Below are 26,748 nucleotides of genomic sequence, written 5' to 3' on the forward strand. Positions count from 1 at the left end.
CAAGATACTGTATTTTTAGCAGCTAGTGCAAGCCGGCAGTCCCGTATCACTAGGGGCAGGAGGTGGGCCCGGTCTCCTCTCCTGGCTTGAGAGCACCGGCTTTAGCATCAGGAATTTAAATGGAAAAAACTGGAAATGCCTCACACGCTGAAAACAGGAAAAATTCCTTCTTGCCTGGAAATATGGTGAGAAAGAAATCGTGTTACAATTAATAAATTCATAGTTTAAGGTCGTCTTCAATCCCCACTTCTTGTAAAACTCAGGAGGACCAGGATAAACCTGTGCTTCCTCTGGCTTTAGCAGGCAGGGACCTGAAACCACAACTCTTCTCCCTCTGGCTTCCATAGGGAAGACACAATAACCTGTCTGCCTTTCCACGGCACCTCGGCTTTGCTGCCTCTCCAGGTCTGCTCAACCCCTGCCCGCGCATCCACTGACAACCTTCATGTACACGTGGGGAGTGGGAGGACACCAGCCCCCGTTCCCTCTTCACGCCAATGCCACATCAGTGGCTCCAGCCCTGCGTATGGGAGGTGGCAGAGGGGGGAGAGGAGGAGGGCAGTAAGTAGCACTGGCAGATGGTAAACTGGTCCTTATACTTCATTACAAAGCGGCAAAAAGTGTTTCCATCTTTTCTCATTCAACCTGCGTAAACACACAGCTATTAGCTACTTCTGCCTTCCCAAGGGGTGCATGCTACTCCTTCTGTGCTCCTCAGGGCTATGCAGAACAGGCAAGCAGAAACCCTCTGCAGCAGCAAACAGAAATGTTAATATTCCCATATGCTCACTAAGATTATCCCTCACTGTCATCAGCCTATGAATATTGTACATTTTTTCTTAGACACATATGTATGAACACAGCATTTATGATAGGTTAATAATTAATACTGTGCTAATACATGCAAGTCCTATAGCTTAGCTTTTAAATTCTTGAATTGTCTGTTTTTTTAACATTTTGATGCAGTAGCAATCAGAGGCTTAAAGCAGGTCACTGCCTCATGGTAATGAAAATAAGTATTTTAAGAGTTTACAGTCCACTCCTCCCATTTTCCGATTGCACCTATGAGAACATGATCGATAGAAATGCATATGCATGCACATTTGCAAAAAATCCAGACAGACAGGGCTAAGTTGCAACTTAAAATAAATCAAACATATCTGGATATGGAAATTAACTCTGAGGACATTTGAAGAATCCCATTTTTGACACGTCCTTAAGTCACACAATAATCACCTTCATGGAATAATAGTCAGCACTTTCTAATTATCTTACACATTTGACCCTACCACCCCAACCCCCCCTTTAAAGTCCTTAATTTTCCCTGCTTCTGTACCAGGATAGAGTACTCTGTGTGGCAGCCTAGCAATCATCATCACAAATAGCTGCGGTAGTATCTAATCTTGAAATGGGAATAATCAAACACTATTTCCCAACTGTATTTTACTGTGTTTTATGTGCATATATTCAATACAAGCAATTCATAGGGAAATCGCCAGCAGCCGCATACTTTATGCAAGCATTCATGTCTGTGCCGGCTTATGAATGTCTTCATTTTATGCACATTTTCTCCTTCTCTAATGAATCAGGTTTTGGATACTTTCAGGCTAGAAGATTACTACAAAAAGGCAGAAATACTCTGTGTAATATGCTCCTACCAGTTGGAATCAGTACATTGTTTTCAAGGCTCGTACATGAAGTTAGAGTAGTTAAATCATATAACATCCACAATAGCTTTAAAGGCCCCTGGGACTACTTCCCAAGTACTTATGTCTTTGCTTAGTAGTTAAGGATGTGCATTTTTCATGGTTCAGTTCCTCGTTTTACATAGGGTCTGCATAGCCTGAGGTGTCACATTTCATGGGAATTTCACAAAGCGTAAAAAAAATTACACAAAATCTGAAGATCCATTTTCATGGAGATGGAAAGCAACCCAAAGCCTCCTAGCCTGTCAGCTTTAAAAACAAGGGAAATCCATAATTTTATGGTGGTGTTATTGCTGAATTCCATGTAGACCATGAGAACCCTATATCCTGCTCACGAGCAGTCCCAACATGAAAGGCCATTTCATATAACGCACAGAGCAAGGAACAGCTCCGTTTATTTGTAGATGTGTAAATTACTATAGGGTGGTTAAACTTTTGAACTCAAATTTGCTTCAGTGCCAATTCCCATCCCAGACTGGGAGGACGTGTACTGTATGCTGTGTGTTAGGACCATCTGGCTCTGCTTCCAGATAGATCACAGATCAGAATCACATCCAGGGAGAAGGGAGGGAGGAGGAGGAGGAGAAGGGAGGAAGGAGAGGGCAGGGCTTCCTCCACAAACGAAGGGAACACTTAAGGTTGTGTTCAGTAGGAAACTCAGTGTAATGCATGCACAGATCGAGTCTAATAAATATCATTTTAAAGCATGCAGATGAGAAATGAAGAAAGGAAACGCTAAAAGCATAGAGACGAAAGCAAAGAGGATGTTTTGCCTCTTTTTAAACTGCGTGGTTTCCAAGGTCAAGCTCTCCCAACTACCCTTGTACAAGTAAACAATTGCATTTAGTCTTAAAGAGATATTTGCAGAAGTGAAAGAGGATTCAGCTACCAAGCCAAGGAGGTAAGTGTTTATATTACTAATCATGGAGATAGTATAATGTGCCCTCTTTTCTGGTACAATGAAGAGCACTGTAATCTCATTATTTCTAATCTAAAGAGTTCATGAACAAGGATGCCAAATCCATTCGTATTTTTTCATTCCATGGCTTTTCCAGACACAAAAAGAGGCACATCTTGAGGTTTCTGCACACACGTAGCAGGAAGAGGTACTGAGCCACCAGGTATAGGTCTGATTTTTCTGGGACTGTTACTTTTCATATGAACTACAACAAATGGCACCTGCAAAGCTGACTGATGGAAAGCTGGCAGCGTAGCCAATTTCACAAAGGGAGATGGCATAGCTGCGTCACAGTGACGCTGTACCTAAGCTCAGCCATGCTGCTCATCAACAGGTCTTATTAGCACAGGTACACTAATTTGCTAACACAGTTTGGTTTGTGTAACACAGGTTGGTTTGGTGAGTTTTGTTTTGGGTTTTTGTCATGGTGGTGGTGGGGAGCCTAGGTTGTATCTCCATGTGGAGCTGCCCCATGCTATGTGGGCATAACAGCTTCCAGGTGGAGTTGCCATCTGTTGGTACGGTTTCATGGGACTGCAGTCTGATGTCCAGTATAAAATGAATGACACGAATGTTCAAATCCTCACAGGACAAGTGTCCAACTCTGATATGGTTTCTGGTGGACTCAGCAGAAAGATCAAATAACTGAATTTAAAGGGAGACTGAGCCTTCAAGTCCCCCTCAGAAGCAACACTCCTAAGTAATCAAGCTTTAGGCACTTGATTTCTCTTTCAAGCACAGGCTCTTACTACAGCTACTTCGAGATCAGCTGAGAAGTTTACATAATTTTAAAGGACTGCACATAAGAAGCCAACCTGAATACGTAGAGATACATGCAAGAACTTCACAGTCACATACAGATACCTGCACACTAAAGGCTAAGAGAAAAAAGTCAGGAAAGTTTTCCTACTTGGCTTCAAGAAAAGAAAGAAATGCAAAGGTAAGCCTAATTGTGCGCTGCCTGTTCCTATTTACTTGGGGCTGGGATACTTTTCTACAGCTGGAAAACTTTAAACAGTTCTCCAGTTCACGCTGAAACAGGAATAACGCAAAGGTATGCACAATACACAGTATTAGCTCCATTTTCACTACTAAAATTACATCACTACCATCTGTTTTACTGCTGTGGTACCAACCCAGCAAGACACCTCTATTTAGGATAGGCATAGCCTCTCACAGACCTTATTTCTAGTCTTTTGATGATACAAACCCTGCTGATGATACAATGCCTGGCATACATTCACCGCAGAAGAACATGCTTCCCCATGCTAAACACTTTGTAATACCTAACCTTTAACGCAAAAGGCCAAAGCCACATAATCTATCAGGGTGAGAAAGGAAAATTCAAGAGCACTGGAAGGATTTGCGTCCTTGGAATAACGAGGGGTCTTTTTGATAAAAACAGCCAGCTGATTCCTGGAAATGGATCATCCCCCCGTTACAGAGAGCACACTTAGAAACCCCAAGCATTCCTAGTAGCAGTTGGCTCGATGCAGAAATGCCACCGGCTCGCTGATAACTTCACGTCTGGCTTTCAGAACGAGAGGGTTATCAGCAGCAGCTTCCACCGCCCACTTGCAAAACCTCACCCTCACCTTCGACTTCCTCTAGCTCCTTGACATCTTCGGGCACACAGTGTCCCGGTGACAGACAGTAACCAGATGGTCTTTCACCATCCAGCGCTGAATGATTTCAGGAATTTAATCTGATTTCCCAGAATATGCAGCACAGCCCTTCGTTCTAAAATTGGCATGCAGGTGGGATCGCATGCCTCTGGCTTTATAAATAGGCCTAACCATCAGTGGCTTTGGTACATGTCTGTGATTGGGCCATTTGCCTGTTGCTTTACAAAACCTGACCCCTGCCTGGGCATTCATCAGTGATTCTAACCAACTCCAGTGGCTCCTGTGCACGTTCGACCACCCTGTCAAACAGGGTGTCTCCTAATTCCAACAGCGAAATGGCTTTCTGCTTTACAATCAGTAGCTCTCACACCAATTTCTTTTCACTTTTTGGTGTTGTCAGCTATGTACAACATAGCTGTATGTTGTACATACAACATACGGGTATGGACTATGTTGGATCCCTCACCCAGGACCACCTACTGCACTTGCTGCAACGTCTGTAGAGACCAACAGGACTTTATCACTTTATCAGAAGGGCAGTGGGCCCGTGATAGGAAAAAACAAAACTGCAACCTAGTTTTTCTGTCCAGATTATTGAACGAATTATAGATTATCAAAGTTTTGGGTATACCTTATCTTTCATTTTAGATTATAATAATGGTTTTGTTTTTTGGGGGGAGGGAGTAAATTAAAGCAGAAATATTGCCTCAAATCATAACTCTTAGCCTCCTTCCAAGCACTTGTTTTCCTATATTTCTTCTTCTATTTAAAAACAAAAAAACCCCAACAAACACCACAAAGCAAAAAACTAAGAACACCAAACAAAATGAAAACCATCTCTCATCTAGACTTTAAACCCAGATTCTTATTCCCTAATATAAGCACACAGTTCTCACTAAATCAGAGACCTGCATCCAAAGGCAGAATTTGATTCAAACCTGGTCTAGTATAAGAACAGACTGAAGTACTCATTTTTTCCTCAGCCTTAGTTCTTTGACGTTTTGCGCTGTAGCAAGGTGAAAGCCTCTTCCTGCTTGGGCTGGACACCTAGCTTGTGCTTTCACACCACAAGAATGAACTCTAGCTTCCATTTAATCATGGACACCACTAAATACTGATTTGAATCCACAAGCAGGCAGTCAGGGATCCAAGCACACAAATACGCTCTGCAAAAAAGGCTGGATGACCTTTTGAGAACCTCATTGGATGTGAGGGACAGATGGGATGGGATCCCACCAGGCAGAACTTCTTACATCATGGTGTCAGCAAACTGACCCCTGAACCCACATACCTCACTTATTCAGTATATTTTTAAAACAATTAAGTCTTGGTCTACACAGGTTGCTATTCTTTCTCACCGTTCCAATAGCATGAGCTAACTTAACAGAAAACATGAAGACTGACATAATTCTACCAATTATTTAATTAGTCTGTGCTCAGCCATGGCATTGCATGTGTTGATTTCTCATTCTGTGCAAGGAACAGAAGATTTCAAAATTATATCCAAAGTACCTTCAAAATTACAATAAAACTTATATTAATCCTCATCAATTTTGGGTGTTTTCATCTATCTTTCACCCATTTCCATTTATTTTTTAATATTTAAGCAACACCCACCATACTGCAATCTTGTAACTGGGACAGAAACTTTTAACTTCAGTGCTATGTGTGAAGTTCATCTTTCTTATGGATAATTGTCACCAAAGGGAAAAAAAGGAAGGGAAGGGGAAAAAAGAGGGAAGCAAAAGGAAGGGAAGGGGAAAAAGAGGGAAGCAAGCCTGTTTCTGTGGGGAAAAAAAAATCCCTCAAAACACAGAGTTTCTTTACATCTCTGTAATAATTAAAAGCAATGTCGAAGAGTAAATTTAGGGTGAAGAACTAATAAGTACAGAGGAGAAAAAGCTGTTTTCTAAACTAGTCTATCAACAGAGTAACTCCCAAGAGAAGCCCTGGCTACTGTTGGTTTAGGGCCTATACACTATACTGTGACAACAGGGAACACTTTGGGAAAGGTACTGTCAAACAACCCTAGCTCAGGGAACGCAAGCAGAAATAAACAGTCACTCCTTAGCACTCAACAATAAACTGTCTGGATTTCTCAGTATTGTATGTAAAAGCCACACTTACCCTTCTCTTCATTTACCCATTAAAGTAACTCAAACTTTTGTGACTCATATTTAGTCATTTTTTTGGCAGCTCGGTCTGGCTTGAACCAAGTCAAAACCACTAAGCAGAAATTCACAACCAGGAAACATTAGAGTGAAACAACGCAGACCTTTAGAAAAAGGAAAGCAATGTCCTCAAGAAATAACTTGTACCTGGGAACGCACTGAACCACCTACAACCCTTATGTATAAATATAGTTCCAACCTATTTTGCCTCCTAGGTCCAAAGCTATTTCTTGAAGAGTACAGGCAAACAAGTTCAGAGGAAACACTTGGAAACTTCTCAGTCAAGACAGGCAGCCCCACATGGGCGAGCCTTGGAGGCAGAAATGTGTGCCTAAGGCTGCCATTTACTGTCTGTCACAAGCCCTGCAAGCCGGGTTAGGATCACAAGAGGAAAACACCTCTGGTGAATTACACCAAAGGTGCTGGGGAAATGCAGCCCGAATACGGAACTAAGGAGAAATCACATCCCTTTATGATTCAAGTTAAATGCAGTGAAAATAAGGAGGATATATTTCACTCCAAAAGGAACTGCAGGACAAGGACACCACAGCAGTAAGGCACAAAAATTCTAGACAAAGACAACTTTTTTTTTTTTTTAAGTCTCCGTAACTTAGTACTGAGTTTAAAGCTTATGGGACCACCTCAGTGCTAACTATGATATATCTTCAGTGAAATTTATTAACCTATTCACTAAGTACTCCAAGTTTCGTAAAATGCAGCACTGCAATAACACACACAACTGTCATAAAAAAATCCAACCAATCGCTATGGTCATCCAAAAATAATATACCAGAAAAACACTCTTATATGACGTATTTAATGTTTCTTTTCAGCACCCTCCTCAATGTATTTGGATAAGATTGTCTGGCTACCAAACCTATCTTTATCTCATTGCACATGCAGACCTATTCAGAAAGTACATGCTGGCTCCTGGAACTGCAAACCAGCTGACATAATCTTGGAGTTGTAACAAGCTTTGAACTTCCTGAAAGACAATCAAGACATTAATTCCTGAAATAAAACCCACGTGATATAGAAAATTCATATTATTGTAATAGATGCTAGGACACACTACCCAGAGAGAAACTTCAGCTTCTCGCACCAGCAAAATAGAGGGAAAAAAAGACCTGATTTCAGAAGACACCAATCCCTAAAAGCATCTTCTTAAAATAAAGGTTTTAGCTCTATGGCTTACTTCCATATGGTTAGTTTTTGTTGTTGGTGGTGGTAGTTTGTTTGTTTTATATTTATTTTGAACAAGCTGCGACCACTTGTTAACAACAATGTAACAAGATGAGTTTGCAGTTTCCTTATTATGATGTGGTGGACATCGGCACTAAGGCTCTCTTTTATCATTCATTGAATTCAGTGGAACATCTCTAACTTCAGACCATGGACACCAAGCTCTTAAACATCGCACAACTAGAGAAGCCACAACAAGAAAGAGACCACTGTGATCTCCCTGAATTCTGGATGCTTTAGGGTATATCCTAGTAACAAGAAAAAGCCCTCAATGTGGAAGGAAGTTTTAATTCTTCTCAATCCATACCTGGATGATGTCAAATGAGATCTCAGTACGATGAAGGCATGTGCAATAGTGTAGTGAGATCACTCAGATGTGACTGACTTCTCTGGTATCAGCAGATCATTCTGTCAACTGTGAGGCTCAGTGCCCTGGACCTTATTTGACATTGGAGCAGAAGAGCTGCAGGGCTATCCAGTGTTTGGCTTATGAAGCCACTTGGATATTCAGGTAGAGTAAACACCTATCAGGCTTCCTTATTTTGAATTTTCAGTATTTGACTGCAAAACCCAGCTGAAGGGCAAAGACGTCATCCAGCCACGCTAGATGAATGCTGAGCTGATAAAGGAGTAAAACCCTAGACTGAAGGCCAGACTGTCCTATACATCACCTTTATTTTGCTTGCTTCTAGTCTGAATTTTCTGACAGCATCTATGGCCAGTTTCCTCCCAGAAACCACTTCTTTCAGCTGTAAAGAATTTCTCTTTTCTTTCACATGTTTCTGTGTCCTTGTCTAGTTTCATTGCAGTTAATAGTCTTTTACTTTTGAGTTTATACAAGCTACTACTCAAATACATTTATATCTATGTCAGTACAACTACTGACATAGAACATAATTTGTGGTACTGGTTTGGTTTCTTATACACTCCCAAAAGCTGGTATTTATACAGTCTAATCTTCAAGTTCTTCACATGAAGCCACACTTACTATTTGCATCCTTGCTTCCAATAACTTAGCACTTCTGGTTCTTACAAAATCCTTCTTATTTTTGTATTTGTTTTACTCCTCAATTTGCAGTCTGAGTTTTGGCAGCTAAATACATCAAAGTGACATTTTTGAAGACAGCTATATACGTCAGTCTAAGAAAATTCAAATGAGCAATCCACCACAACTATGCATTCATTAGCACTCTATTTACTGTGAGATCATCCAGCAGCAAAGATCCCTTGGTGTGACTGTTCTCCCCTCGCTCATAACCCCTCAAAATACTGAAGGAACTCTCGCAATTTGTAGCCTGGGTTTCCTGGTTAGATGAAAATCGCACGCATCCATTTGGGCCACAATTCAGTAAATCGGCTTTCTAATCCCATAACACACCTTTTCTGCACCACTCTCCAAACCCTACCTTTGCCAGTTATCTTTTAAGTGCAAAGAACAGAATGTAAACCTCTGATTACCTGTTTAACTCCAAAATATGAGACAGCTAAAAATTTTTTCCAGTCAACTGACGTTAAGGTATGACCGTCTCGCCGTTTACGCCAGAGCTACTAATCCCACTCCAGGAAGTTATTTTGCTCTGTGCCCTTTGACATTTACAATTATCCGGTGAAAGCTTTAGAACACCTTTTCTTTCTTACAATTACGGATTTTCAGTATAATGTACAAGAAAAGCTGACAATGGAGAGACTATCAATATTGGAATTTTCCAATTCATCCTGCTCAGTGGTTAGTATTAATCCCCCCTTAATTTTCCTGCATAACATGCAAGAATCGGGACCAAACTGAGAAATGTGTTCCGAGACACTTAACATGGCAAGTTGCAGCAGACCTGTGAGAGCTTCAGAGCAATGAAAACAACTTTTGGACACATTTCCTTTACCTCTCAGGATGTAGTTCTGATAATTCTGGTCAGCCTCTGCTCCCACTTTGATTAAGCAAGTCAGACCTTCAGCGACAACAAATTCATGAACCAAGTCCTTGTCATCCTGCCACAGGAGAAAGGAAAAGCTGCATTAGAATTTTGAAAGACAAAGAAACAGGACATATCATAATGTAAAACCAAATGCATGCCTGCAACATTTGACTTTATGCTTCAGATGCTGTAAGCAAGTTGATATGAAAGTTGTTATATAGAAGACCAGAGGCAGAAATTCAGAATTTTAAAACCAGAATTAAATACATTGATGCAAAGCAAGAAAAAACAAGCATTTACCTTTAAGTCAACTACGCAAGACTAATATCCGTAAAACATGACTTTTGATTTTTTCATTAAAGGCTTGCAGACACTCTACCTGATATTAAAATCTCCTCATATCACATAAACAGACATCCTTAAAGCCTTAAAGTGTCAGTATGAACAAGAGAAGGCCATCTATATGCCTTAGCATAATTCCAGTTTCAGTATTTGAAGTACATACAACAAAACTTTTAAAATTGGTGTTTATTGCAATGTAATACTATATACATTATTTTAACATAATATTAATTCATTATATTTAGAACGGGAAAGTATAGGGTTGAATATAAGAACACTAGTAGATAACATTCCCACACTACGATGGAAAACACAGTGAATGTAAGAGAAAATACTCCTTAATATTTGATGCCAGTTAAACTTGTTAAAGCAACTCATTGGTTTTTTTTTTAATCATCAGTCTTTCACTCAGTGCAGCAGAATGACCCCATATCACATACCAGGGAGAGCAGGGCTTTTCTGGGTGCTACATGTGTAATGCTATGCCAGGGGACTATAGAGCACCATATCTAAAGCTTGCCACCTCCTCTTACAGGAGGCTCATGTAGATAAACAAAAGGCTGCTAAAAACTTGATTAAACAGCACGTAATGAATTAGCCATACCAATTAGGCACAAACCCAATTTAAAATACTAAAATTAAAGAGAAAGAGAAGTACTCTGTGGACAAAATAATCATATTTGCTGAGACCCTTCTTTTGATTATTTTTAATATATCTTTTCATACACAACAGTGTGTTAGATAGAAATTTCAGCTTTCCAGTAACACAGCACTGAGAAGCCAAGATCCAGACAGTAGACAGTTTTGTTGAGAGTGATTTCTGCATATGCTTACAAAACTGCCAAGGGAAATAAAATAATCAAGTCCCTTTTAGTGTGACAATTCACTTACTGCAAAGTTCTTTCGGCCTGACAGATTATTTCTTATGAATTTCCTTCTTCCACCAGAGCTAAGTTACACAATTCTTAAAGGCTGACCAAATGGGATATTTAAAATTGTAAGGTGATCTAGCAATTCATAAGAAATGTAGAAATTATGAGAAAAATCTGTTTAATGTTTCAGGAGAAGGTCAAATTTGTTAAAACAATTTAAATATATATTTTACAGTCATGTATAGATACACACATTTATCACATGATAAAGGCGAGTTATCCTTTAAAAAGTATATAAAGAGGAAGCATACAATCATTCCCCACATCTTTGCAAAAGTATATTGTAAAACCCCAAAATACACAAGATAAAATCCACTGCTGTGCATGCTTCAGATAAAAATTTTATTTATTTGTTAATCTCAATGTTTTATTTTTTGAGGGTGTTATTTTTTTCTTTAGATAGATAAACTCCTTGATAATGTTTTCTGAAGAGCTAGGAAGTTTACAAACTTCCATGTCAGACCAGGGAACTACAGACACAAGCACTCAATTTTACGAAGATGACAAATTTCCTCTATCTATCCATCTGCCATACTCAAAACATGACTGGATTACTAGTAGAGGAAGAGTACACAGACAATCTACCTGTTAATACAGGTAGACTAATTACTTCTGATTTCCTCTGTTGTACGTAACGGTGTTTTAAAGGTGCATGCACAGATCCCCCTCCACTGCAGCCTACCAAGGAATTCCCTTTGCTGTTCCAGAAGAGAACTGAAGAATTAAGATGGCCGTTTACATTGAGCAGCTAAGGACCTTTTTACAGCAGGGGACCTTTGGCTGGTGTGGAGGTTGCTGTACCTTTGGCCAAGCTGCCAACCTAAAGAGCACGTCCCAATGCACGGGACAGGGGTCTAGGAAGGGGCATGGTCAGCCAGGACACGTGGACCTCTGCCTGTCCCACCCTGAGCAGTGGCCTTTGGCAAAGCCCTTCCCAAACGCCATCACTGAGAGAACCAAACACTTAATTCTGAAACAATTTATCTCAAGTTAATGTGTGCAGCAAGTCATGCCAAAATCCACAGGGTGAACTTCCAGAACAACATTTTACAACAACTGGAGCCCTGGAACAAAGGGACACGACATAAAACACTTTCTGATGATCAAAGCCATATCTCAGGTTCCTTCCCCCCAAACCTGGGGTACTTGATTTAAAATAGAGCAACTACAAATAAACACAGAAATAAATATGCATGCATGCAATACACAGATCCAAATCACACTGGATAGCAAGTAACGTTCAAGTTCACCTTGTATGATGGAGAGCCACCTCCAACAGAGCCGGGAGGGAGAACCATACCCAGAGACCCCAGAGGAGTCTCCTCCCTGGCCACCCCTCAGAGCCAGGCAACTGCTCCCTGTCATACATCCCCCTTTGTATATGGTGTTTTAACTCAAAGAAACTTGAGTAATATAATGTTCTTCAAGAATTTTGAATCTTGTTTCTCCTAAAACTCAAAAGAGAGGAACATATCCCTGTAATTTGTCAGGGTTCAGGCACACTAAGGCTACATGCCATGGTAATTCACAAGGAGTCTGCATATCTAGAAAGTAAGTTACACTGTATGCCAAGGTCAATGGTTAAAAATTCCCTGCTACTAAAGAGAGTAGGTGCCAAGTTTCCCCTACCCAGAGTGGACAGCAGTGGGAGCAAGGGCAAAGGGGCAGAAAGGACAGGAGTATGCAGAATTTAGAAAAACCAACAGAAATCAGTAGCATAGTGCAGAATCAAGAAAGCTGTGGGGAAAGCATCCTACAAAATAGTTTTTCTACAAATCTGATGAAAAATAGATGCATATTTTATTGGACAACACCATTGTCTAATTTAAGAGAAACAAGATATATAACAATATAAACTACTGAGTGAAATAACCACAATCCTTTCTTCAGTTGGTAATGGTGTCCTAGCCCAGAGCACACTTCCTTGTTCTTTAAATACCTTTAGCTGATACTTGAGTAGACATTTTGATTTTGTATCAACTGTGTTTGCATCATCCTTGAGTTGAGAAGAAAAAAAAAACAAAGCAAGCTATTCTGCATTGACCCACAGTCAAATAAGCAAGACTGGAAAAAACAGGAAAAAGGAGGAATAACTGTGGTCTGCGGATCCTGACATTTGTTAATAGACCTAACATGTCTGTTTGGGAAACATAAAAGACATTCGGATGATAAAAAAAATTGTACCTCTGCTATAGAAGTGAACAGTAGTTCAGCTTTAGAGACCTTCAGGTCGAACCCAAAAACAAAAGAAAATTTTTAACGGCACAGAGCCATTAAGGGCTGTTGACATTCAGTGAAAGATAAAAACTGAAATACCCTTTATAACTTTAAGATGTGAATGCACAGTAGAGTATCACCTGGGGAAAAATTAGCATTTAATTCTCAAAACACCTAATGCTAAAGATCTGTTTTATGTTGGTGATTTATTTATTTTTTTTTTAAACAAGGACCTTCCTAAAGCAAATTGTGAGATCTGCCTTCTGGAACTTTTTCAAAGCAGCCGAAGGAGTAAACCACTACAGCATAGAGTCATCCTTGACTGAAAGGAGGTATATTGCAGGGGAACTGCAGAGGAAATGAAGAGGACGAGGGACTCTAACCAGACTGCTTTTGGAAAGCACTGAATAAACAAATCAAACCTGAATTAAAAAAGGCTTTTAAGGTTCTTCTCCTTTCCCAAATAAAAGGGAAAAAGAAGGTGTAATGAAGTGGAGTACAAACACATCATGCTCTAGACATAAATATGAACTCAGTACATTATCTACCCCATCATGTATATATGATGAGAGGAAAGAAGCAAACATCTGGAATGTGCAAAGAAAGATGAAAGGCATCCAAGCCCATACGTTCTACATTGAAAGGAGAATGTTTACATCAATTTTGATCTAGGATAATCTTTTCAGACCCATTAACTCACTGACTTGCCAAGTTAGGTGACCTCAAGAGTAAAGGCTACTCTCTAGCAGCGGTAAGAGTTTCAGGTTTCCAGGAAAACAGCATTCATTGTACGGAATATATGGTGTGTGTGACAATGATATGTACAAGTAGCTGTCGCATGTGTGTGATAACAGTTAAAAGGAGACAGGGAAAGATTGTCATTTGCTATGGAAATGGCCTCCTCCGCTAATATCATGAAGATTTATGACCTCTTAATCAGCAGGCATTAAAGCACTGATGAGAAAAGCAGCAAAACACAGGCAAAGCTCTCTAAGCTTCCTGCTAAGCTCCTGCAACCGTAAAGATTGTGCAGGGACACAAAGGCTGGCTACTTAAAGTCTTTATGAAAAGATACCAGCGGCCTCATCAGATAACTCTATTTTACATGTTCATTCACGGATTTGGTATAGATCGCGTCTCTTCTTTCTTCAGGCATCTCAGAAGGAAGAAAAAACAAGATAGTGTATGTCGCTTTGTAATAGAACTCTATTTTTGTCCAACGTATAATGAAAAAGACATTAACTATATCCAAACTGGTGGGTTTAAAGCTTGCTTATGTGGTTGACAAAATGCACAAATATTTCCACCTGCATAACTCAGTCTAGCTATTAAAAAGACCCCACAAACCCTGTGATCAAGCAGTCTACACAGTAGCTCATGTGCCACTAGCAGGATAAGAAGTGTAGGCAGGATTCCCTTCTTTCCCACCCGTTCTCCTGTCTCTGTACCATTTGACATATTCTCTAATGCAGTTTTGCAGGGTCTTATCTGAAGGCGGAGACCGAAGACTTTTTTTCAACGAACGGCACTTTGCAAGAATGCATCTTATCTGATGTGCAGCTTCCACGTACAAAGATAAATGGTTTACAAACCATTAAAGATAAATCTTTCTGAAGCCTGCTATTTCTGTGGGCCATACGTTTGAAAACTTTTACCCAAAGCATGATTATTTTTCTTCCACAAGAAAGTTGCTTTGCTTCCTAATAAGAATCAAGGCTTTGGAACACAGTTTCTCAAGGGCAAGGTTTTTTTAACAATTTTTTTTTTTTTTTTTTAAACTAACAAGCACTGGTGAAAGCTCTATTCCAAGTATTTGGGGAAACTGCATTAGTAACTGAATATTCACATTTGGATATGCACATACATACTTCTCTCTTACGTGGCTCACAGCTGTGCAGAATACTGTCTTTCCAAGAAATCATAACAAGATGCTTGTCTATGAGGTTTCCACCACAGAGAACCTCATTTTTATGTTTTTTTCCTGTCCTTTCATAAACTATCCCATTGTTTCTGGTTGCTTGAGCATTCCCATATTTAATCCTATGCCATACAATTCTCTTCTTCTTCTGTTACAAAGTTAAACATGGCACATTTTATAACGTTCATTTCTTTAAATAAGGAACCACGGGGTTCCCCAGCCTGTGCTCTCCACATGACACATTACTGAGTGAGCCAGCAATCACATTCTGTACCGACCAAACTTTCCAAAATGCAAAAATTGCAATAATCCAGCCTAGAAGCGAGAGCAGCACAGGCAGCCAGGGTACCAGTCATAACCACGAGAATCTTCTTGCTAAGCTTTGCCTATGGGCTTACAGGAGGGGACTCAACCCACACTGAGCTCCAGCAGTTGATGCACTTCACCCTCTGTCTGAGGAAGAGATTCCCTCTCTGCTCTGTCACTCTACAACATCCCTACTAAGAGAGGTTTAAACTCTGATTCTCAGGCCAGCTCCGATTTTGTCTGTAGACCAAAACCGGTAACTTCACAAGGATATACTGCGTTCACATTTTAACATTGTGATAATTCACCCACACAAAAGACAAGATGAATATTGCCAATTCACCATGCAATGTAGCGTAAGAGGAGAAATGTAAACCTGACTGGATTCAAAGTGGAGGAGCATCCTCCTCTGCTGCCTGAAATCTTGTGGGACAAGATGCTGGCAGCACACCAATACAGAGTCCTACAGGCAGAAAGGGCACGGCTCATTCAGACACTGCCCGGCTCCAGAAATAAAAATTACTACTTTTTAAAAGGGGGAGCCAGGGAAATCTCTATTCATTGCTATGTTCATCTATCAAATTGTATGCTGGGAAAGTGTGCTGTCCCCACTCTACATTAATACATTGGAGCAAGGTCTCCTTGGAAACCCCTCTTCCTCAGATTCCCCTGCCGGGAATATACGCTGCATGGCAAGGAGGCAGAACTGAAATAGAAACCCCAGATGATTATGCTCAATGTGGAAAAAATAAAGTAACAAGGAAAATACATGGAAAACTAAAATGCCAGCGCACTCGCAGAAAGCTCCCCCCCCAAAATATACATGATGGCCACCCTTTTTAGAATTGAAAAGACATTTTTTCACTCTTTCTTTTTTTTTGAATCTCCTGCAAAGTCAAGATAGGATCACAAAGTTCAGCTGGTTTTAGGAGGATTAAGGATTAGACTTCATTCATTTGGGGATGTAAATTAGCAGCAGAGGGACAGCAGCCAACTGGTGAGGAAAGGGAGGAAGGAGGAGGCAGGTCAAAGAGCAAACCACGCGCGACTGCAGGCTTTTGCTGGCATAAACCTCAAATGACAATACATCTGGCGCTCCACCACAAAAAAGTAAAATGCAGGACTATTGCCCAATATACTTGAAAAGCCTCCTCTGTTACTAAGCGAATAAAGGCAGAATGATAAAATCCATGTTTCTGTCAGCAGTAGCATCAATGATGGGTAGGTCCTTATTCCACCCTTCCTACTCCTAATAGTGCAAGGTGAATAGAAATCTACTGATCTTCTTTCCTAAGTATTCCTCTGGCTCTGGCAAACCCTCATGTATACAAAAAAACCTCCAAAACAACCTCATAGCTTGCTCTTAACCTGACTGCCCTGGGCAGTAGTAGCAATGTGGCAGTGCAGGACTACGACCAGAATGCACTTCCATTACCTGAAAGCCTTCATGTCCACAGGTTCCCCATATAATTTCAAATGCTTGTACGATGCTCTGCTCCAGTAGCAATGGAAAATTAACAGCCACTTCCTCTCAGCCCTCCTTTCAGCTGCCTAGCTCTGCGACCCCAGAGTCTACATTAGAAATACACCACAATAAAGTCTCCACAAGAATATTTTTAACTATTGCTACCTGCCTTCAGTATGCATCACATCTGCTAAAGTTACCAGCAAAATAATTACTCCCATTGACAAGACTACAATGATGTAGTAACAAAAAAGTTATGCTGTGCTCTATTAGAAACAGAAATCCCAGATCATTTCTGTAGTCCAGCTTTTTTACTGGCTAAGCAACAGGTTGCATTTTATAGATCCAAGATTGGCTTGCAATGTTTGCAGTTAGAAAAGCTCATTTTGGCTTGAAAACTGAGTAAACATAGTCAGGAAGTGATTGAAGGAGCATGGACCGCCAAGATATAATTTATAGTTACTTTCCCACACTTTAAACTATAGTTCTGTTCTTTGGACTCCAAAATTATTGATATAATTAAAATACTAGATTGCCAATCCAGAAGTGCCTGATACTATCTAATTCAATTGTCACTGTTTATTTCAGTCCATTTTAAAAGCCAAGTCATCTATTGCAAACAAATCTGGAAAGAAATCATTCCAAAAACATACACACACGCCCATATATATATATACACATACATACATAAACTCAAGTCCTATGAGTCCCTCAAGACTGTATTGCCATTTCAACCTAAATTACTTAAGCAGCTACAAAACAATTCTGTGTATGCACCAGATGAGCTGGTGGTTAAGCAGGCAAGTCTAGTATTAAACCATGAAACGTCTGCTCTATTTTGAGTCAGGACACTACTTTTAGAAGATGAACCAAACACAGCTCTCAGGGGTAGCAGAAGGAGAGTCTTCTGCTGTCCATCTCTCTAAGACAAGTATTTTCACTCCCTGATACTTGGCAACCCAGAAACTACCCCAAGATAAGGACGCTAGGCAAGTTCAGTTGCTGTCTTCCTTCCCCCACGCTCCCACCAGCACACCTAAGAGAGTAACTCCTTGAGAACAAGGGTGCCCTGGACTGGGTTGTCCCAAAACTGCAGTCAGCTGCTAGAGGTAACTGAGGCAGTGGCAGAAGCATTTTAGTGGTGAAGGGTTTGACAGGGACCAAGCAGGTAGTTTGTCCCTCAATGGAAGCTCCTTCCCCTGGCTACCTCTGTTGATTGCAAATGCACTTCAACCGCTTTACTGCCCGCACTGGCTGTGCCACAGCTTCCACTCCTCTGCCCTGCAAGCTTTTCCCTATGCCCCTCCGTGCTGACTCCACACTCCTTATTTGCTTCTCTACCCCAGCCTTTACACCTCCCCAACTCATTACATGTACATCTATGTAGAAGCATGACCACAACGTGATATAAAGACATCGGTATTTTTACACTGTTCCCTTTTTTCCTATTCTCGCATCTATTAACATGGAGCAACATTTTACAACAGCATGCACAGAAATGACCATCCCCCTTTACTTTCAGTGGGGTAATACATTTAAGCAACCTGCAATGCACAGTTTGGCTTCTAGTGATGATTACAATGAAAATTCACTCTCAGGTAATCAATTCCGTTGCATACCCTTACCATAAGTCAGTTGCCTAAGTAGCAATCACCAAATGCCAGCAATAACACTATGCCATTAAAGCATTAAAAAAAAAAAAAATCATTCCAAGATGAAAACATTTCAAATACAGACCATGCTATTCCTTATTATGGATTTCCACCTTGGCCCCAATAAAGAGATACAGAAATTCACCCAAAAGTAAAGTGTTTGATTTACAGCCATTAATCCCCTGTAGTCTCCCTTCTGAAATACCCTCAGTCCAGAAAATAAATATTCTGTTGTTTCTCAAGAACACATTTTGTACTGCGCTAAAAACACCAGCAAAAAAAATACAGTATTTGCCAGTGTTTCCTGTTAGCAAAGCAGAGAAGCTGCAACACTTATTATTTCACACCTCCTTTATGTAGGGACATGTTTTAAATTGTATGCCTTTCTGCAGTTTCTTTTGGACAGTTGAAAGAATACATGGGGGCAAAATAAATGTTTCAATACTTAACGTTACTTTACAAATTAAAACACGTAAAAACATATCCAGTATTTAATACCTTGAAACAAATATGCAATTCTCTTACAGACAGAAATTCTTCAAGCTTGAGGATATTGGGAAGTACTCTAATCTGAAAGAGTAATCCAGAGACATCTTTGGATTTTTTTAAATCTGTCCAAATTTTTAAAATTACATAAAACTTGAAACAAGACATTTGTATGAATAACTTTTCAGTAATGCAAAGACTTCTCAAAGTCTTTCTCAAATTTCTCAAATGACAGGTATGCAGATACCCAAGATATCCAGCATTAGCCATGTAGCTATCCCAGTAGCTATCCTGCAGCACATAAAAAAAAATCTTGAGGAAATAAGTAATAGATAAGAATCAAATCCTGCTTTATTAGATTTACTGAGATTCCTCAGAGTCAAATCAGTGTCTATTAGACACAGTTAATGTATGTTTAGAGCATCAAGTTCCAGCCAACAAAAACAGAAGAAAAAGTATGGTAGAAGGTAGACAACAAATACTGCATACATTTATGAAAGGATTTAAATGTTTAAAACTTTCTTAGCAATCTCTTATTTTTTTCCTTTTTTAAAAAAGTAGTCTTGTCTAGTGAAATTAAAGTAACTTCTTAGAATAATTGCTCTTTCCTATTGGGCATCCATGAAAAAAGGATACATTTAAAACCTGAAAACTTTCAGCTTGTATTTGTATTATTTTATCAAGGTCCAATACATCATTTATTACCATCCATTTCCCATTAATTTATTACTTTTTCTTCCTTAGTGAGATGTGTCTCATTTGTGTATGAATGAAGAATTGGTCCTTTAAGATTTTCGGTTTCCCTTCATAAAGAGTTTTCTTCCTTTTGGATACATACAACAAATTCTTAGAAGACCAAGAAGAAAAATCAGCCTGCAGTCTTTCATGTTTAAACTTTTCTGATAGATAATCAGTCTGTAAAAGATACATATTGGCACTTACATGTAGGGAAGGAAATAGAAGTTTGCACTGCTAAGACGAAAACAAAGGTATCTTCAGTGGATGTAACTGAGATCCCCAAAGAATCACTCATGTCTTAAGTTGATTAAAGACAAATTAAAATTTAGAGAGGGAAGGGTGCTTAGCCTGCACATCAAAGTTGCTCCCATGCCACACCTATGTTCTTACTTGAAGTCTGCTTTCTTCACTCACCAAGACCAAATTATTGTGATCCTGCCTGACCTTCACTACCATCTTCGCCAGGGAAGTTCTGTCTCCCCTTTACTCTGAACAAGGTGTTTTGCTTCTTCAGCAACTTTAGTCATTAACTTCACTACTTTCACATAACCTGCCTGATTCCTGCATCAGATGAGGGAGCTGCAGGTAGAAAGACATCTTACTATGACACTATAATGCTTGCTTCTAGTGCTCTCACTGCACTTAACCTTGCAGTTCCGTGATGCCACGTTCACCTGAGAAAGATCCCAGAGTTACTATCAAGTTCGATCACTGAAAATAGTGGGCTACCTGTTTGGGTTGTACAGAGCAATAAACTGATGCATTCTGTCTTTCAGGAGAGGGAACTGAGCTGTACTACGATACTTAAAGCAGGTTGAAAGAAAGAAAACATGGAGAAGAAACTCTACTACTATTTCAGCAGGTTGAACCATTTGGAAGTAACTTTCTGCTTCAAATATTTTATTATTTCAGTTAATGAAGGTGCAGATAATTACAGAATCTTTTTCCCCAGATAACTTTTTTTTCCCTGTGAGTGCAAGAAGCAAGCAAAAATAAGTCACACCTCGGTATCAGATTAATCTATACAATCATTAGTCAGAAAAGCTTTGGTTGCCTCTCCCTATAAAGACAAAGCATTTACCAGGAAATGAACAAAAAAGTCCTGCTGTCGCTGTCTCTGTTTACCACAGTCCATCCACCTACTCACCCACCAGGTAAAAATAACATTGAATTTGGGAAGGAAATGAAGGTTTCTCTCTTTGTCATGACTTAATCAAGAACCCTTCCAAGAGGGCTCTTAAAGGGGAGAGGTGGCAGCCTGCCTCACAAGTGATGACAGCAGCCCCTAAATCAAGTGTCACACAGCTTCAAACCCTAAGGAGTCATCAGTCATGCTTGCAAGAGGGGAAGGAACAGCCCCCTTCCTTGAGATCAATGGGGCAAACACAGAATACTCCTTCTGCTCTCCTAAGGATGATTGATGACTCCTTAGCAGCTGAAGTGTGTGACATTTGATTTCACTCACTGATAAGATTGTGTCTATCCAAACACCTTCTAGTTAATGTTTCCAGGGCCCCTACATAGCTGTTCTTTGTGACGTTTTACACAAAGCTCAATTGTTCAATGATTAATGAATTTCTCAACAATAGACGAAAATTATGTAAGAGAATTTTGTAACTATGTTGCTTGATATTCTGATCACAACACAAAATGGGAATCTAGGCTCCTCAAGAAAAATAGTGGGAGATCTCCTGCACTTGTCAAATGACACTTAGTGGGGAAAACAGTCCTAAAAGAAAACTGGCTTTTTTCCTTAGCGCTTTCAAATATACCCTTTAGGTCTGCTTTCCAGAAAACCTAACGCATTGATTGAGTAAAAATATTTTCCAAAGCTTTAAGAAGCAGATTTACACATGATTATAGAATTCAACAGACTTGAAACATGCTTTATAGCTTTCTTATTTTTCTTACAACACCATATTCTTATCCAGTTATTTCATATTTTGAAATGATGCAATCAGCATGATTTGAAACTATGCTTTGTAATGCTTTGTAACTGCAAGGCACACTTTTGTTTATAGGTTCTAAAACATGCCTGCTTTATCTAGTTGTATCAGACATCTTGTTAAATAAACTTTTTTAATATCATGTAAATTGCACAGCACTATTTACATATATTAGAGTGCTCGTATCCAATTTTTCTGCTTTTAAGATTGATATTGAATTAAATGTTTTAAGTAGCTGTATTTTTATCCCTCTCACGCTATCACAATCAGGAAATACAAGAATGTTTTTTGACCCTGATTTTAAGTGCCATGTTCAGCTGGATTCCGCCCCGGATACCTTTGGGAGGTTTTAGCACTTTGCACAAAATTCATGAATCTCTGATAAACTCAAGAACCAGGCAACTCAGAAGTCTGTCAGAAAATACATTCAAAGGGAGCTAAACTGTACTCCAACAGGTTGTCAATTATATCTGCGTATCTTTTTCCAGTTCTTTTAAGGTCAAGTGCTTCATATACTTCTAGTCTGAACATTACTTTCCTTATTCCCTAAGTTTGATCATCAAAAAGTATACTGGTAAATCAGAAGAAGAATACTGCAGTACAGTCCAGCAACACATGATGAGTGTGGCTATCTTAACCCTTCAGAATGAATGACAAGAACAGAATGGCATTACTGTCAAAGAAAAATGCTCCACATAACCTTTATCATTTTGCCAAAACCAGCCCACCAGAAGAAACCAAAGAGAAATTCCAAGTTTAGAATTGCCAAATTAATCTTTCATTTAAAATTTGAAACAAAGACATTGCTTTTGCCAAACACTGCTAAGCTTCGCTGAGGCCTCGCGTGAAAAACCAAGAGCTCCGACTATTTGGAATTCATATTTGATGTAAAACTTGGGCTTGTTCCCACTTAATGCAAATAAGAGACTGCACGTTACCTTGAAGCTCTTCAAATTAAAAATGATACTGACACAGAACTGTGCCAAATTAACTCAGCTATGATGAAATGATTATAAAAACATGGTGTTACGAACTGTCTTGGCAGTTAAAGACATGATGAAGTCTCCATAACACACTGAAAATTTGTTAAAATTAAAATAAAGACTGGTTTTGAAGTCAACATTTTATTTCCAAAATACTATACTCTAAAGGAATTTAAAATACTAAATATAATGAGAAACAAAATCAAACAGATATTTATGTTGAAAAATATACTTTTAAGAAAACTTTTAACATACTGATAGATTTCTAATGCTGACATACTTTAATGTCATAGACTAAAAAATAAATTAGGTAGGACCTTTTGGACAATAGTGTTTCGTCGATAATATAACCTTATAATATTAACTTGTATTTTTCTTAACTAAAAAATTGAAATAGCTTTTCTTTCTAAAACAGATATAAAAATCATCTTACATTCTCTCTCATGGTTCATTATGAGATAAACTAAAATCATACTCAAAAGATGCCCTTAGCAATGCCGGTAACTGTTGTTAAGGACAATGAAGTTGACAGGTAAACAGGAGTTTACAACATACAGGGTCTCATTTTCCAGTTTGACGTGTACTACCTCAAATACTTGAGTATACGATATGAATGCTTTCCAGCTTGAGGAAGAATTCTCAATTATGCACTAATGAGAACCTGTATTTTGAGGGTATATGAAGATTTTTCGAAGGGTACGTTTCTTCAACAAACAGCCACAGTTCTACCAGAAGTAGCTACGTAAAGTGGTACCAGATAATTTCCAAATTCCTTTCCGTATTACATACATTAGGAATCAGAGAAGTCAAATTCTTCAAGGAAAATTATGTTCTGAAAATGTCAGACAGGCTGCACTTAAAAACTAAATTCATACACAGATATGGGTTTGTGTGCATTGCTTTTCCCTTCTCTCTCATTGCTCTTCAACCCAGTCAACTCCAATTAAATTTATTAGGATAAATATTTAAAGAACATTTCCATGAAAACAGCTGATCAGCTAGAAGACAGAGATCTTACTGGTGTGTTCACTGAAAGTACTGAGCACTATGTCCTCAGAAATAGCTACTAGACTTCAAATAACCTACATGGAAGAGAACATTTATGAATACCCAAACTGGGAAAAGTCATGATGGGAGGTATGGGAGGTGCAGAATGGGTGGGAAGAGAGGCTTAGCACTCGCTGCTAAATATGTGTGAGGACTCAGATTAACCTGTGGAATACATAAATTCAGAGAAATACAAATACTTCCCAGAAACAGTTGAGGTGAACAAAAAGAGTAGAAAGCAGAGAAGACTCTTGGAAATCTGCCTAATTTCCTCCGAGCACACAGTCCACCCACTTGGCCAGCTCACAGGGAAATGCAACTTGCATCATTGTGACTCTCAAACAGTCTTTCCCTGGGAATGCCTTGAAGAGACACTGTTTTTCCCAATCTGTGGCCATGAGATGACCAGACTGTTTTGGAGCTGGAACTCCTTTCTTTGTCCAAAAATTTCAAAATTCAAGGACTTTTTTCTGACCAGAAGACATCTTCAACTACCAAAATTTTCCATTAAGTGGTCCACCTTTCACCATTTACCCCTATTCTTCAGAAAATCTTAATTCCAGCATTTTCTAAATTCTGAATGCTTAACTTTGAAACCTGCAAAAAGCATTGTGTGTTTTGGAAATTTGGAATTCTGCAGTCTTGCAGAATTGTTAAACATTGTTATTCTTCTTAGAATAAATGTCTATTTAAAACAAAGCAAAAAATGCTAAACTAACAGCTTGAAACCCTTGCACCTACCTATTGTAGCTGAAAAACATTCTAGGTTGTCATCCTCCATTTGGATCCATTAGTAAAGGAGGAGAGGTGCTTTTCTTATTGATTTCACTTATATTTACTGATAGAAATGGAATGACATTCTGAATTCCATTTTAGGATCATATTGGCAGTATCCTCTAGTTCTCACCAACGTTTTCTTTTCACTTTTCCTGACCTGTTCTCTCCAACAAGTTTCCTTCCAGTCCTGCAACTTTCACCAGTCCTTCTCCTTATCCAGCAAAACCAATCTGAAATCCAAGCTTTTCATTCCATTTACTTTCTTATCATCCACACCACTTGTCTATCACATCAGCTACTTCCCCATGGGACCCAAAATCCTTCTGATTCCAGGTCTCTTCCATAACGAACACTCACATTCAAATCCATGCCTTTCCTTAAACTTAAACCGATCAGTCACTACCATACCCTCCCCTCAGCTCTATGAAGTATCTTTTTGGCTAATCAATAAATCATTTCCTCTAACCTCAATCTAAATTCTAACATCTTCAGAGCTCTCCCACTACATCTTGGTTCCTCATCAGATCTGTTGCATGTCTCTCACATCCTTTTTCAGTTTTTGACATGGCTTAAACCTAGTCTATTTGTCAATTATTAGGCCAATGTTGGGCCATTACCCCAACCCGTGGTTTCCTAGCTCCTCTTTTCACATCCCCCTCCCAGTCTTCCCAATACAGAACTATGCCACTGTCTAACGAGCAGCCTAAGTTTCCATCTAAGAGTCCCAATTTTCTTCCGTCCTTTCCTGGCAGATTCCAAGCACTAACTCTGCCATTACTCCACATCTGGTCCTGCCTTCTGACAGACTGAAGGAACAGGGGAAGGCTTGTAGACCATAAAGAGAAAAGACCCTAAGAAGCAATTGGCTAATTGCACATTACAAATGAAGTCTTAAAATTCTCTTTTGTCAGAAACTGTTAAGTTATTCCCTACATTAAAAAAATAAATTCAATTCATGTTCAAATCACAGAATGGACAGCCATTATTTGCTCACCTGAAATATTTGTTTCAAGGAGAAAAGTGCCCGTCTCAGCTCTCGTCCATTGGAATTGTAAAGTTTTTCTGGGGGGAGAAAAAAAAAAAGACAACAGAAAGAAGTTCAGCATAAACAAAACTGACAACGTGGCAAAAAGTTGTACAGGTTTCAAAAGAGTTGGAGTGGAAGACTCCTAGTGCCCATTTCCCATTAGGTAGACTGCTGTTAAAAAAAGCAGCTTTGTTTCATATATATATAGGACTTGTTCATTAAGAAAGTGCAAGTAAAACCAGGGTTTAGTTGTCCATAATTTCAGACGGCATCTCCCAGGTAAATTCACAATAGCTTCAACAAGATCAGTGAGAAACAATGCTCTAAGGAGGTTTTGAAAATGCCTAGAAATACTGCTCTTTCTGCATTAAGGTAAATTTAGGGTTTATTGAAAGTACCAGATTAGTCTCAAAAGACTCAAGCGAGAGCACTCTTTGCTTTTGTTATCAAAGCTAGAGCCATTGAATCCCATCCTTGACTGCCTTCCCTCTAGACATTCTTTTCTCATGTTCTCATCTTTCTATTGTTAAATCCTTTCTGCAATGGCAATGAACGTTAATACCAGAAATAGTCGGACAGTCTGTTCTAAGCATAATTCAAAACAGTGTTTTATTCTCATGAAAACTGATCTTGATCTTTTTCTAAATGAAGCAGAAGCCTTCTTTTCATGACCCAATACTGAAATATATTACTTCATTTATTCCCCTACTAATGCATACACATAGAAATAATTTAAAGAAGACAAAAGCAACTCCTCTGCTATCTTTCTGAACCCCGTCACAATGTTTGTGCCTTTGGAAGAAGTCTTGGACTGTACATCTCAAGTTTATTATTGTGTACTTGGAAGTGATTTGTGACTATGCATGGATGGAGCAGAAGGTATGCTCTTCAAGTCTTCCTGGTCTACTACGTTTGGCATATCTGTCAGAGAGAGACTACATACAACACTTCCACAGTCCTAAATTATATTTTATTACACTAATGCAATCTGAGGACAATTACAAAGAAAAATCAAATCTTCACCGTCACCTCCCATGACACTCTTTGCCTCACCCACAGATCATCATGAAAGGACCTTCTCTGCAATGGACAGCGGCCAGCAGGTCATGAGATCTAAGCTGGAATACCCATGGAGCAGGAATATTCTTATGAGAAAAGGAAATATCAAACCCCAAAGTTTTATTTCTTACTTTCCCTTGTCTATTTCTCTTTTAATTACCACTGTACACTACAAAATCAAATTAAATTTTATTTCCCTCTCTCAGGAAGTTACAAAAGAGGCCTAGCATTTGAGGAT

At 39.2% G+C, this 26,748-nt stretch overlaps 1 protein-coding gene across 13 annotated transcripts in view; it reads right to left on the bottom strand.

Moving 5' to 3' along the window:
- The window catches only part of FHOD3 (formin homology 2 domain containing 3), a 414,659-nt gene that overhangs the window by 195,051 nt on the left and 192,860 nt on the right, over positions 1–26,748 (bottom strand). For all 13 annotated transcript variants that reach the window (XM_072852997.1, XM_072852996.1, XM_072852995.1 and 10 more), the window contains exons 4-5: positions 25,419–25,486; positions 9,583–9,688 (exon numbers count right to left, since the gene is read on the bottom strand). In XM_072852997.1, the coding sequence (XP_072709098.1) occupies positions 9,583–9,688; positions 25,419–25,486 (174 nt within the window). The remainder of the gene's footprint in view (positions 1–9,582; positions 9,689–25,418; positions 25,487–26,748) is intronic.

The sequence above is a fragment of the Ciconia boyciana genome, chromosome 2 (genome assembly GCF_034638445.1).
Source record: "Ciconia boyciana chromosome 2, ASM3463844v1, whole genome shotgun sequence".
In the NCBI taxonomy this organism is placed as follows: Eukaryota; Metazoa; Chordata; class Aves; order Ciconiiformes; family Ciconiidae; genus Ciconia; species Ciconia boyciana.